Source organism: Pristiophorus japonicus, chromosome 11, assembly GCF_044704955.1.
Source record: "Pristiophorus japonicus isolate sPriJap1 chromosome 11, sPriJap1.hap1, whole genome shotgun sequence".
Classification (NCBI taxonomy): domain Eukaryota; kingdom Metazoa; phylum Chordata; class Chondrichthyes; family Pristiophoridae; genus Pristiophorus; species Pristiophorus japonicus.
The window spans coordinates 129,793,991-129,809,442 of NC_091987.1; the positions used below are offsets into that span (position 1 = coordinate 129,793,991).

Here is a 15,452-nt window from a genome sequence, read left to right on the forward strand (position 1 = left end):
GAGGCTCGCATCTTGACTCCAGATTGATGATGTTTGAAGGCCTTTGTTCAGACAATAGCTAGTTACTGCGAATCGGTGAGCCTGCTTTTTACAATAGATTGTTATGCAGTTGTCAAACTCTGGTGCCGATGTTGCACATATACCATTAGTTTTCTATTAAGATCTGGTTGACACAACCATTTTTCATATCAAAGGTTGCTGATTGCACACTTGAATTTAGGTATAATGGGCTGGATTTTCTTTGGGCTTGCGCCTCTCTGATTTCTGCCCGGGTGGCCAGCTTCTCGCGTCCCGCCAGGAAATTTGGTGCCGGTTTTGCGGTGGTGCTGAGCAGCACCGCCCGGGAGCATCAAGCTGGTGCGCAACGTCCCTTTTATCGTCCTGATCTCGAAATTTGTTTTGCGCTGACCCAGTAGCGCCCCGTAGCCAACCCACCTGAAAAACCAGGCGGTCAGAGCTATCCCGGTGGTGATGGAAGGAATGACTACATGAAGTAAGTGTGATTGTTTTTTTTTGTTTATTTTTGCGATTTATCTTTATGGGATCAAGTTTTGGCCTGAGTTGCTATTTTTTTGCAGCAACTAGTTTAGAATGGAGCATCTTAGAAATTACAATTCTCGGCATTTACTTTGCTCCAGTTCTAGTGAGTTAGAATAGTTTTACTTTAGAACAGATTTTTTTTACAAAAGGGGGCGTGTCCAGTCACTTACGCCTGTTTTGCATGTTTAGGCAGCAAAAATTTACTCCAAACTAACTTAGAATGGAGTAAGTGTAGATTTTTGTACGCTCAGAAAAACCTTGCCTATACTTATAAATCAGGCGTAGGGAACGAGGGAGGGGGGTTTACAAACATTAAACACTTCACTTTTACAAATAAAGAGCCATCATCAATAATAAATGATAAATAAATCAATCAAAAAAAATAAAAATAATAAAAAATCAATCAATAAAAAATGAAGTTTCTACTCACCTACTGCAGCACCGGGAGCCCTCCAACAGCGTGCTGGGACGGGGCCCCCCCCAGTGTCTGTGTGTGTGTGTGTCTCTCTCTCTCTCTCTCTCTCTCTCTCTCTCTCTCTCTCTCTCTCTCTCTCTCTCCCTCTCTCTGTCAGTGTCAAGTGTCTCTGTTTCTGACAGCGAGGGGGAGGGGAGGGGGGAGGCTGAACGGGCCCTGCCGATGACGCAGGTGCCTGTTCGCCGTCGAAGACTTTGGGCGGGGCCCGCCCCCAGCGAGATGCCGGGTGGGCGGGCCCCGCTGACATCGTGCAGGGGAGGAGGGGGGAACGGCTGAACGGGAGGGAGGGAGAGCGGGAGCTGAATGGGGGGGGCGGGGAGGAGCGGAAGCTGAATGGCGGGGGGGAGCAGGAGCTGAACGGGAGGGAGGGAGGGAGGCCCGAGTGGGATCTTCGCCCGGGGAGCCCATTCGGCCAAGGCTAGGGCCGGCGTGCTTCGGGCCCCTCCCGCGCAGCCTGGGGGCAAGGAGCTATTACACATGTGCGCACACTCTAGCGCGCATGTGCAGAGGTCCCAGCACTGTTTTAAGCGCCAGGACCTAGCTCCGCCCCCGACCCCTTGTGCTGCGCCACGCCGAGCACGAAGAAGTCCCGAGGAGCTTGCAGAATCACACGGTAAGTTTTCGGCGCCCTTTTTATTCCAGAAAGTTGCCGCACCTTATGGAGTTGCGCCATTCTTATGGAGGGCGGAAACTTGGGACCTATGTAGGGTGAGCAACGAATTGGGAATGGTTTTTGTGGCGATTTTTTTTTTTTCCCCAGGGAAGCCTCTCCTAGGGCACTCCGAAGCTAGCAACGGATTTTCAGTTGCTCAGCCGGCCCAGTGCCCTAAGAGAGCTGTGGAATGCCTCCATTAGCGCGCTGCTCCACACCCAGGGCCTAGCTGCTAAATTTTGTGGCTGCAGACGCAAACCATTTCTCGGCGAAAAATGTACTGCCCCACCGCCATTATCGCCCGAAAAAGCCTCCAACCAAAAATCCAGCCCAGAGTATTTAAAAAAATTCTAATCGGGCTCTTGAGGAACAAGTTAACCATCAACTTAAGTTGGTTGCTGCCTGCCACCGTTGGTTGCTGCCTGCCACCATCTGTTGCTGGAGAGGAAGGAATGTACCAGAAAGGATGTGGTAGACAAAGAGGATCCTAAAGGAGAAATGGGAATGCGTGGAGGATGAAGTGTTCAAAGGAGAGAAGAAGATGGAGGAATAGAGATATAGGTCAAGATGTGATTTACCAGATGAGCACCATTACAGTGATTTGTGTTTGGGGGTGGGGCTTGGGGAGGTTGGTTGGGAGATATGTTGAAATGTGACACCAAGTGGGCCTTGTTGAAGGGGAGGAGTAGTGGTAGACAAGAGAGAAACTAGGAGCAGAGACCTTGGTTTGGATGGAAGATAGCTTGGGACGCGAACAGAGCGCCATGGTTAGGGCACTGGCTTGAGTTGGCGGGTTGGGGAGGGAGGAAAGGGGGATAATTTTGAACTATCTAGATGCATTTTGAATACTGTAGGGGTGGCTTTTGCCTTGCTACCTCCCAGTTTATGCTCCAAGATGAGTCAATAACAGAACCAAAATAGAGCAGCTGCCAGACCCACCGACATACTGCTGCTTTGACATCCATTCCGACTTTTGGGGAGCAGACCTGAAACTCTGGTGGCTAGAACTCCCATCAGAAACAGGCGGGTGTCTCATTTGTGTGTGCAAATGGGGTCAGGTGATGTCAGTCAGACCCTGACGCCAATTTCGTGTCTGCCTGCTTTACTACTGCAGTTCCTCCCCCCTGCCCACCAACGACGAGTGGTACAAGTCAGGAGGCAGCCATTTCCAACAATACATCAGCTCCATCATCAGTGACCTTCTCTCCATCATATGATCAGAAGTGAGAATGTTCGTTGATGATTGCAGTGTTCAGTTCCATTCGCAACTCCTCAGATAATGAAGCAGTCCATGCCAGCATGCAGCAAGATCTGGACGACATTCAGGCTTGAGCTGATAAATGGCAAGTAACATTCGCGCCACACAAGTGCCAGGCAATGACTATCTCCAACAAGTGAGAGTCCAACCACTTCCCCATGATATTCAACGGCGTTACCATTGCTGAATCCTCCACCATCAACACCCTGGGGGTCACCATTGACCAGAAACTTAACTGGACCAGCCACAAATACTGTGGTAACAAGAGCAGGTATTCTGCGGTGAGTGTCTCACCACCTGACTCCCCAAAGCCTTTCCACCATCTACAAGGCACAAGTCAGGAGAGTGTTGGAATACCTGGATGAGTGCAGCTCTTTCAACGCTCAAGAAGCTTGACACCATGATTGGCAGTCCATCCACCACCTTCAACATTCACTCCCTCCAACACCGGCACACTATGGCTGCATTGTGTACCATCTACAAGATGCACTGCAGCAACCCGCCAAGACTTTTTCGGCAGCACCTCCCAAACCCGCGACTTCTACCACATAGACAAGGGCAGCAGGCACATGGGAACACCACCACCTCCACGTTCCCCTCCAAGTCGCACACCATCCTGACTTGGAAATGTATCGCTGTTCCTTCATCGTCGCTGGGTCAAAATCCTGGAGCTCCCTCCCTAATAGCACTGAGAGTTCCTTCACTACAAGGACTGCAGCGGCTCAAGGCGGCTCACCACCACCTTCTCGAGGGCGATTAGGGATGGGCAATCAATGATGGCCTTGCCAGCGACGCCCACATCCCGGAAAGAATTGAAAAAAAAACTTAAAGGGATCCTCAGCTGCTGTTGGGTAAAGTTGGATGGAGCTCCATCTCATTTTTTGTAGTAGTTTGTGGGTTCTCCATCTTAATGGATCTGATAGCCAGTTGACAATTTCCCCCAGTCAGTTTTAACCATGGTCTGTTTTGAGCCAGTAATATAATTCTATAATCGTACAATCAGGATTTGAATAAATCTAAATAATGTCCCAAGTAATGGTAACACAAATTGAATACTCCAAAAGGAAAAATAGCCAGGTGGTCTATGGCAAATTTAATCTATTTACCTATTTTTTTTCTTAAAAGTTCAGCCTGAAGAGAACCACTTATTTTGAGCATTCAGTAGTCATAGCAATAGCCCTTTTTAAAACAAAGGCGAAAGCTAAGGTTAAATAAGATTTTCCTTTTTTTTTTTGGGAGGTAATTTCTGTGGATTTATAAGATCTTGATCTTTTTGATGGTTGCTTCCTATTGTTTGAGTTGAATTGTGCCAAACACTATTCAAAGTAATGGACCATAATTTGCTTTGGCAGGGCATCTAATGGCATCAGCCAGTTGTTAGCCTTGCCCTTGCATGTTTAGGTTTTAAAAATTTTTTGCGTGGCAAGTTGCTGTAAGTGCGAGCTGATGGTGCAGCGAGGGATACTGGGACCTAAGTGAACAGGTCAAGCGACTGCACCTCCTTAACCAATCAGATTGAAGGATTGTGAAATTAACAACATAAGGACAGAGCAGGACGTGTAAATTAGAGTGGGTGAATTCAATGTCAAATCAGGTACAGATAGAGAAATAAAGAGGGAAAGAAAGATTGGAATAAAAGAGAGAGAAGAGACCAGAAGGAATTTAATTTTTTTTAAAATTTTTTTAAATTTCCAACAATCAATACCGGAAGGAATGAGAGCCCACGCTTGTAATAGTGCCCGAGAAGTTGATTGGCAGTTCACATCGTTAAGCGGGTACTTAGATTTGAAATGTCAAGACTTAACTTCCTGTGGTGAATTTAGTTCATATCAATAGTGAGGCAGGCAGTGGCGTGAAGCTAACAGCGGGGCGGTGCGACTCTGTCTGCAACTGTTCAATCGCGCATCTGTCCCTCACCTGAAGTTGCTGTACCATTTATGGATAAATAACAGCGAGTGCCATTAGCCTCACCATTATTTTGACACAAAATTTTGGCCCAATGAAACTTTCAAGTTTTGGGCCTTGCACTGGCAACCAACTGCTGGCAGCCCGTGACTGGCTTTTCGAATGTGAAATTTCGCACATGCGTGAAACTTTGAATGGGACGCACAGACCGTTTAAAGGGACTGCGCATCCGCCAAAAATTAGGGGGAGCATTGCTGGTGACTGGATATTGCCTCTAATTTTTTTCGGGGTGGCGCGGCCCATTCAAAAATCCACGCATGCACAGTATTTGCATTTAAAAGCCAGTGAGCCAGCTGTGCAGGAGCTCCAGACGGCCGCACAGCATAAAGGGAGCATTGATTGCATTCCAAGTGTTTAATGTGTAATTTTGGTTGATACTGCTGGTTTACAATATATTCTTGCTGACCCCCCTCCCCCCCCCCCCCCCCCCCCCCAGCCACCGTTAATGACTGGCGGGTTGTGGAGAAATTGTTTTTAGTGAAACGGCTGGCTAGTTTCCCACCACGGATTTTTACTACTAATTACTTTGTATATACAAGTAGCACAAGGTCCATCAGTGCACCACTGCATTATCATGCATTCCATTCGTGCAACCCACATAATCCATTAGTGTTCAAACCATTGAATGTGTTCCAGTAAAACAGCTACTAATTATGCAAATGATCTGGGTAATCTTGGAGGTAACGGACTTAATCTGTGGTGCACTGGTTACGTTACTGGACTATTGTTTGAGAAAACGTGACTTCAAATCCCATGACAGTTTGAGAATTTTAATTCAGTTTATTTTTAAATCTGGAAATAAAAAGCTGGTACCAGCAAAACATAGAAACATAGAAAATAGGTGCAGGAGTAGGCCATTCGGCCCTTCGAGCCTACACCACCATTCAATAAGATCATGGCTGATCATTCACCTCAGTACCCCTTTCCTGCTTTCTCTCCATACCTCTTCATCCCTTTAGCCGTAAGGGCCATATCTAACTCTCTCTTGAATATATCCAATGAACTGGCATCAACAACCCTCTGCGGTAGGGAATTCCACATGTTAACAACTCTGAAGAAGTTTCTCCTCATCTCAGTCCTAAATGGCTCTTATCCTTAAACTATGTCCCCTGGTTCTGCACTTCCCCAACATCGGGAACATTCTTCCTGCATCTAACCTGTCCAGTCCCGTCAGAATTTTATATGTTTCTGAGATCCCCTCTCATCCTTCTAAAGTCCAGTGAATACAGGCCCAGTCGATCCAGTATCTCCTCATATGTCAGCCCTACCATCCTGGGAATCAGTCTGCTGAACCTTCGCTGCACTCCCTCAATAGCAAGAACATCCTTTCTCAGATTAGGAGACCAAAACTGAACACAATATTCCAGGTGAGGCCTCACCAAGACCCTGTACAACTGCAGTAAGACCTCCCTGCTCCTATACTCAGATCCCCTAGCTATGAAGGCCAACATACCATTTGCCTTCTTCACCGCCTGCTGTACCTGCATGCCAATTTTCAATGACTGATGTACCATGACACCCAGGTCTCGTTGCACCTCCACTTTTCCTAATCTGCCGCCATTCAGATAATATTCTACCTTCGTGTTTCTGCCACCAAAGTCGATATCCTCACATTTATCCACATTATACTGCATCTGCCATGCATTTACCCACTCACCTAACCTGCCCAAGTCACCCTGCAGCCTCTTAACATCCTCCTCACAGCGCACACCGCCACCCAGCTTAGTGTCATTTACAAACTTGGAGATATTACACTCAATTCCTTCATCTAAATCATTCATATATATCGTAAATAGCTGGGGTCCCAGCACTGAGCCCTGCAGCACCCCACTAGTCGCTGCCTGCCATTCTGAAAAGGACTCGTTTATACCGACTCTCTGCTTCCTGTCTGCCAACCAGTTCTCTCTCCATGTCAGTACATTATCCCCAATACCATGTGCTTTAATTTTGCACACCAATCTCTTATGTGGGACCTTGTCAGAAGCCTTTTGAAAGTCCAAATACACCACATCCACTGGTTCTCCCTTGTCCACTCTACCAGTTAGATTCTCAAAAAATTCCAGAAGATTTGTCAAGCATGATTTCCCTTTCATAAATCCATGCTGTCTTGGATCAATCCTGTCACTGCTTTCCAAATGCGCTGCTATTTCATCTTTAATAATTGATTCCAACATTTTTCCCACTACTGATGTCAGGCTAACCGGCCTATAATTACCTGTTTTCTCTCCCTCCTTTTTTTAAAAAGTGGTGTTACATTAGCTACCCCCCAGTTCATAGGAACTGATCCAGAATCGATAGACTGTTGGAAAATGATCACCAATGCATCCACTATTTCGAGGGCCACTTCCTTAAGTTCTCTGGAATGCAGACTATCAGGCCCCGGGGATCTTTCGGCCTGCAATCCCATCAATTTCCTTAACACAATTTCCCGCCTAATAATGATTTTCTTCAGTTCCTCCTTCTCACTAGACCCTCGGTCCCCTAGTATTTCCAGAAGGTTATTTGTGTCTTCCTTCGTGAAGACAGAACCAAAGTATTTATTCAACTGGTCTGCCATTTCTTTGTTTCCCATTATAAATTCACCTGAATCCGACTTACGTTTGTCTTCACTAATCTTTTTCTTTTCACATATCTATAGAAGCTTTTGCAGTCAGTTTTTATGTTCCCAGCAAGCTTCCTCTCATACTCTATTTCCCCCCTCTTAATTAAACCTTTTGACCTCCTCTGCCGAATTATAAAATTCTCCCAGTCCTCAGGTTTGCTGCTTTTTCTGGCCAATTTATATGCCTGTTCCTTGGATTTAACACTATCCTTAATTTCCCCTGTTAGCCACGGTTGAGCCACTTTCCCCGTTTTATTTTTACTCCAGACAGGGATGTACAATTGTTGGAAGTTCATCCATGTGATCTTTAAATATTTGCCATTGCCTATCCACCGTCAATCCTTTAAATATCACTCGCCAGTCTATTCTAACCAATTCACGTCTCATACCATCGAAGTTACCTTTCCTTAAGTTCAGGAAACCTAGTCTCTGAATTAATTGTGTCACTCTCCACCTTAAAGAATTCTACCATATTATGGTCACTCTTCCCCAAGGGGCCTCGCAGAACAAGATTGCTAATTAGTTCTTTCTGATTACACATCACCCAGTCTAGGATGGCCAGCCCTCTAGTTGGTTCCTCAACACATTGGTCTAGAAAACCATCCCTAATACACTCCAAGAAATCCTCCTCCACCGCATTGCTACCAGTTTTGTTAGCCCAATCAATATGTAGATTAAAGTTGCCCATGATAACTGCTGTACGTTTATTGCACGCATCCCTAATTTCTTGTTTGATGCTGTCCCCAACCTCACTACTACTGTTTGGTCTGTATACAACTCCCACTAGCGTTTTCTGCCCTTTGGTATTCCGTAGCTCCACCCATACCGATTCCACATCATCCAAGCTAATGTCCTTCCTTACTATTGTGTTAATTTCCTCTTTAACCAGCAACGCCACCCCACCTCCTTTTCCTTTCTGTCTATCCTTCATGAATGTTGAATACCCTTGGATGTTGAGTTCCCAGTCTTGGTCACCCTGGAGCCATGTCTCCGTGATGCCATGAAGCTGTCAGATTGTGATTTTAAAAACCCAACTGGTTCACTAATGTCCTTTTAGGCAAGGAAACCAGTCGTAGGGGCAATGGTGGGGGAGGAACTTAACACAATCACAATCACTAAGAGGTGGTACTCAGTAAAATAATGGGACTAAAGGCAGATAAATCCCCTGGACCTGATGACTTGCATCCTAGGGTCTTAAGAGAAGTAGTGGCAGGGACTTTGGTTGTAATTTACCAAAATTCCCTGGATTCTGGGGAGGTCCCAGCAGATTTAAAATGTAACGCCCCTATTTAAAAAAGGAGGCAGACAAAAAGCAGGAAATTATAGACCAGTTAGCCTAACACCTGTGGTTGGGAAAATGTTGGGAGTCCATTATTAATGAAGCAGTAGCAGGACATTTCGAAAAACATAATTCAGTCAGGCTGAGTCAGCATGGATTTATGAAGGGGCAGTCATGTTTGACAAATTTGCTGGAATTCTTTGAGGATGTAACGAACTGGGTGGATAAAGGGGAACCGGTGGATAAAGGGGAACCCGTGGATGAGGTGTATTTGGACTTCCAGAAGGCATTTGACAAGGCGCCACATAAAAAGTTACTGCACAAGATAAAAGTTCACGAGGTTGGGGGTGTAATATTAGCATGGATAGAGGATTGGCTAACTAACAGTAAACAGAGAGTCGGGATAAATGGTTCATTCTCAGGTTGGCATTCAGTAACTAGTGGGGTGCTGCAGGGATCAGTGCTGGGACCCCAACTATTTACAATCTATATTAATGACTTGGAAGAAGGAGCCAAGTATAACGTAGCCAAATTTGCTGAGGATACAAAGATGGGAGGAAAAGCAATGTGTGAGAAGGACACAAAAAACCTGCAAAAGGACATAGACAGGCTAAGTGAGTGGGCAAAAATTTGGCAGATGGAGTATAATGTTGGGAAATGTGATATTATGCACTTTGGCAGAAAAAAAAATCAAAGAGCAAATTATTATTTAAATGGTGAAAAATTGCAAAGTGCAGCAGGACCTGGGGGTATTGTGCATGAAACATAAAAGGTTAGTATGCAGGTACAGCAAGTGATCAGGAAGGCCAATGGAATCTTGGCCTTTATTGCAAAAGGGATGGAGTATAAAAGCAGGGAAGTTTTGCTACAGTTATTGGTGAGGCCACACCTGGAATACTGCATACAGTTTTGGTTTCCATATTTAAGAAAGGATATATTTGCTTTGGGGGCAGTTCAGAGAAGGTTCACTAGGTTGATTCCGGAGATGAAGGGGTTGACTTATGAGGAAAGGTTGAGTAGGTTGGGCCTCTACTCATTGGAATTCAGAACAATGAGAGGTGATCTTATCAAAATGTAAAAGATTATGAGGGGGCTTAACAAGGTGGATGCAGAGAGGATGTTTCCACTGACTGGGCAGACTAGAACTAGAGAGCATAATTTTAGAATAAGAGGCCGCCCATTTAAAGCTGAGATGAGGAGGAATTTCTTCCCTGAGGGTTGTAAATCTGTGGAATTCGCTGTCATTGAATACATTTAAGACAGAGATAGAGTTTCTTAACCGATGAGGGGTTATGGGGAGCGGGCAGTGAAGTGGACCTGAATCCATGATCGGATCAGCCATGATCATATTAAATGGCAGAGCAGGCTCGAGGGGCCATATGGCCTACCCGTGCTCCTATTTCGTATGTTCTTATTTACTTGGTCTGGCCTATATGTGCCTCCAGTTGCACTCCAGCGTGGCTGACTCTTAACCACACCCTGAAGGGGCCCAGCAAACCCCTCTACCTGTATCAATCTAGATCCATCACCATCGCTCAGGGCAACCAAGGATGGGTAATAAATGTGGGCCCTGCCAGCGATGTCCACATCCTGATTCACCTGATCTTGGAGGCTGCATGAAGAGGGCACACTGCATAAGTGAAATAGATAATTGACCAGTGGCTAATTGCCAAACTGTTTGCACATACTCTTTGGGACTATGCAGCAATGTGTTTTTGGGTAGTGCTATGTTTATAGCCCAAATGTAATTCTGTAGATTTCTGAAATGACTTTCAGCACAATACTTGATTCTACCTAGTACTGAGAAAGAGATATCATTTATGCCAACTAATCTGTATTTTTTTTTTCTTTAGGGGCCAGTATTAATAGGCAGTTCACAGGGAGGAGTTAATATAGAAGATGTAGCAGCTGAAAACCCTGAAGCAATTGTTAAGGAGCCCATTGATATAGTCGAAGGGATCAAGAAAGATCAAGCTGTCACGGTATTGCACAGAAATTCCAGACATGAAAACTGAAAAGAATTCAGATAGTTGAAGTTCCTGTTTTTGGAACCATTTATTGTCCCTCAACTCAATTCATATACAGTGAAACTTGTACAAACAGACACCTGCAAAAAAACAGGACACTTTCTGATAGTCCCAAATAATTTAGATTGTAACTGCACCTTGAAACCACAAACATTCACAAATTACAAATCATGCTAACCTTCAATGCACCAAGTCAGTTTACAACTTAAAATACCGGCCAGGCAGCAGCGGGTGAAAAGGCGTCTTTTGTTTAATGGTGATCTCTAACCTGCATGCATAGCGACAGAGAAAGCATTTTATCTCTGGGATTGAATGCTTGCACGACTCTATCACTGGGATAGAGGGGTTTCTCTGCCGCTATGGATGCTGGGTAAAGAGATCTCCATTGCACAAATGCTGGGAACGGTCGGGGGTGGGTGGGGAAGTCAGGAATCGGGTGGGGAGGGGGGCTGGCTGAAGTTGGGGGTGAGAGGGAGATTGGGAGCTGTGGGGCAGAGATGGATACTGGGGGCTCGGGGAGGGGGAAGAGATGGATAGAATGGTTTCCCCTTTTCCCCACTCTTGGTTTCTCCTCATTGCCTGCTCTCGGGTGGCCTCTTGGCTCTTGGAACATCTCACACAACAGCTGCTGTTGTGAAACCACATATAAAGGTTCTCGACTACAGGGGACCCTTTTATAAGGTAAATCCATTAACATTCTGTAAAAGTCAGGTGGGCCGATGTTATGTGGTCTGATATCATGTGATCAAATCTCCAGGAATGCCTTCAACCAGAGTTGGCAACACTACTCCACAAGTACATCAGGTACTGATTAGCTGCTAACAGGCCCCTACCCACCCCCCTGCATCTGCAGCACATGGCAGGAGGGGGTTCCAGTCAGGGGTCTGCAGGACATTAATTCCCCCCCAGACCCCAAAAAAAACATTTGTCTGGGCCCTGCCAGGCACTCTGGCGCTATGACTGCCAATGCAGCAGATCCCAGGATCGGGACATCTGTTCCTCAATGGAAAAGCATCCTGGATGTCATTGTACTAGGAAACACAACAAATAGAAACATTACAAATGGGTATGATTTGGTGGCCATTACAGAAACGTGGTTGCAGGGTGGCCAAGACTGGGAATTAAACATACAGGGGTATCTGACAATTCGGAAAGATAGACAAGAAGGGAAAGGAGGTGGGGTAGCTCTGTTAATAAAGGATGATATCAGGGCAGTTGTGAGAGACGATATTGGCTCTAATGAACAAAATGTTGAATCATTGTGGGTGGAGATTGGAGATAGTAAGGGGAAAAAGTCACTGGTGGGCGTAGTTTATAGGCCCCCAAATAATAACTTCACGGTGGGGCGGGCAATAATCAAGGGAATAATGGAGGCATGTGAAAAAGGAATGGCAGTAATTATGGGGGATTTTAACCTATATATCGATTGGTCAAACCAAATCGCATTGAGTAGCCTTGAGGCGGAATTCATAGAATGCATACGGGATTGTTTCTTAGAACAGTATGTTACAGAACCTACAAGGGAGCAAGCTATCTTAGATCTGGTCCTGTGTAATGAGACAGGAATAATAAATGATCTCCTAGTAAAAGATCCTCTCGGAATGAGTGATCACAGTATGGTTGAATTTGTAATACAGATTGAGGGTGAGGAAGTAGTGTCTCAAACGAGCGTGCTATGCTTAAACAAAGGGAACTACAGTGGGATGAGGGCAGAGTTGGCTAAAGTAGACTGGAAACACAGACTAAACGGTGGCACAATTGAGGAACAGTGGAGGACTTTTTAGGAGCTCTTTCATAGTGCTCAACAAAAATATATTCCAGTGAAAAAGAAGGGTGGTAAGAGAAGGGATAACCAGCCGTGAATAACCAAGGAAATAAAGGAGAGTACCAAATTAAAAACCAATGCGTATAAGGTGGCCAAGGTTAGTGGGAAACTAGAAGATTGGGAAAATTTAATCGACAGCAAAGAATGACTAAGAAAGCAATAAAGAAAGGAAAGATAGATTACGAAAGTAAACTTGCGCAAAACATAAAAACAGATAGTAAAAGCTTTTACCGATGTATAAAACGGAAAAGAGTGACTAAAGTAAATGTTGGTCCCTTAGAAGATGAGAAGGGGGATTTAATAATGGGAAATGTGGAAATGGCTGAGACCTTAAACAATTATTTTGCTTCGGTCTTCACAGTGGAAGACACAAATACCATGCCAAAAATTGCTGGTCACGGGAATGTGGGAAGGGAGGACCTTGAGATAATTACTATCACTAGGGGGGTAGTGCTGGACAGGCTAATGGGACTCAAGGTAGACAAGTCCCCTGGTCCTGATGAAATGCATCCCAGGGTATTAAAAGAGATGGCGGAAGTTATAGCAGATGCATTCGTTATAATCTACCAAAATTCTCTGGACTCTGGGGAGGTACCAGCGGATTGGAAAGCAGCTAATGTAACGCCTCTGTTTTTTAAAAAAAAAGGGGGCAGACAAAAGGCAGGTAACTATAGTTATAGATGTTAGTTTAACATCTGTAGTGAGGAAAATGCTTGAAGCTATCATTAAGGAAGAAATAGCGGGACATCTAGATAGGAATAGTGCAATCAAGCAGACGCAACATGGATTCATGAAGGGGAAATCATGTTTAACTAATTTACTGGAATTCTTTGAAGATATAACGAGCATGGTGGATAGAGGTGTACCGATGGATGTGGTGTATTTAGATTTCCAAAAGGCATTCGATAAGGTGCCACACAAAAGGTTACTGCAGAAGATAGAGGTACGCGGAGTCAGAGGAAATGTATTACCATGATAGAGAATTGGCTAGCTAATAGAAAGCAGAGAGTCGGGATAAATGGGTCCTTTTCGGGTTGGAAATCGGTGGTTAGTGGTGTGCCACAGGGATCGGTGTTGGGACCACAACTGTTTACAATATACATAGATGACCTGGAAGAGGGGACAGAGTGTAGTGTAACAAAATTTGCAGATGACACAAAGATTAGTGGGAAAGCGGGTTGTGTAGAGGACACAGAGAGGCTGCAAAGAGATTTAGATAGGTTAAGCGAATGGGCTAAGGTTTGGCAGATGGAATACAATGTCGGAAAATGTGAGGTCATCCACCTTGGGGGGGAAAAAAAAAACAGTAAAAGGGAATATTTGAATGGAGAGAAATTACAACATGCTGCGGTGCAGAGGGACTTGAATCCCAAAAAGTTAGTTTGCAGGTGCAGCAGGTAATCAGGAAGGCGAATGGAATGTTGGCCTTCATTGCGAGAGGGATGGAGTACAAAAGCAGGGAGGATTGGTGAGGCCGCACCTGGAGTACTGCGTGCAGTTTTGGTCACCTTTCTTAAGGAAGGATATACTGGCTTTGGAGGGGGTACAGAGACGATTCACTAGGCTGATTCCGGAGATGAGGGGGTTACCTTATGATGATAAATTGAGTAGACTGGGTCTTTACTCGTTGGAGTTCAGAAGGATGAGGGGTGATCTTATAGAAACATTTAAAATAATGAAAGGGATAGACAAGATAGAGGCAGAAAGGTTGTTTCCACTGGTAGGGGAGACTAGAACTAGGGGGCACAGCCTCAAAATACGGGGGAGCCAATTTAAAACAGAGTTGAGAAGGAATTTCTTCTCCCAGAGGGTTGTGAATCTGTGGAATTCTCTGCCCAAGGAAGCAGTTGAGGCTAGCTCATTGAATGTATTCAAGTCACAGATAGCTAGATTTTTAACCAATAAGGGAATTAAGGGTTATGGAGAGCGGGTGGGTAAGTGGAGCTGAGTCCACAGCCAGATCAGCCATGATCTTGTTGAATGGCGGAGCAGGCTCGAGGGGCTAGATGGCCTACTCCTGTTCCTAATTCTTATATTCTTATGTTATGTTATGACCTGAAATCACACCCCGCTGGCAGGGCTCCCAGAATTCAGCATGATTCCAGGTGAAGGTGAAAAAAAGAAGGAACGCTGAAGGAGGTGCAGCCAATCCTGAAATATTTGGCTCATCTGATTTACTATACATACAATGACCATTTTGAAAAAGGAATGACTGCTGCCAACGAACTGGAAGCTGTCAGGTGTCTGGTCCCAAATATGAAAAAATAACATTCACCACAACAGACCGAGGAGCTTATAGCAATAAATACACTCCGTGAGAGTACAATAAAGCTTTCACAAGCTGACAACATCCTAATACGCTGTCACATTACAGACCTCAATACCCGAGATTTCCATCCCTCACCTTTCTCACTAATCCATAGGCAGTCCGGCGAGAACATACAAACAAACCACTGGAATTGCACATGGTAACTGCTTTATGTCGTGTCCTTTTGAAAATAAGGACACCTGATACAAGTCTCTTGGGTGTCCCTAATTTACAGGTTTCAGTTTACAAGTCGACAATTTTTCTATTTTTTTTTTTCAAATTTTCTCCTCCCAGATCATCAGCGAGCTTATATACTATTCTCTGACAGGCCCGACAGGAGGCTCAGGCTGACATTCCCGCTTTAATAATTGAATTTTGTGTGGGGCCTTAAAGAGAAGAACCCAAGGCCCGATTTCTGGTGAATTGAATTAAGGTGTTTAGCTATGGCACAGTGGGTAATGCTATGCAGAGACTTAAGCACATAATCTAGGCTGACACTTCAGTGCAGTAAACCCCGAGGC

General features: G+C 45.0%; 1 protein-coding gene across 1 annotated transcript in view; it reads left to right on the forward strand.

Moving 5' to 3' along the window:
• LOC139276294 (succinate--CoA ligase [ADP-forming] subunit beta, mitochondrial-like) overlaps positions 1-15,452 on the forward strand; it is a 120,028-nt gene that overhangs the window by 70,367 nt on the left and 34,209 nt on the right. Inside the window, exon 5 of the mRNA XM_070894062.1 lies at positions 10,625-10,753. Within this exon, the coding sequence (XP_070750163.1) occupies positions 10,625-10,753 (129 nt within the window). The remainder of the gene's footprint in view (positions 1-10,624; positions 10,754-15,452) is intronic.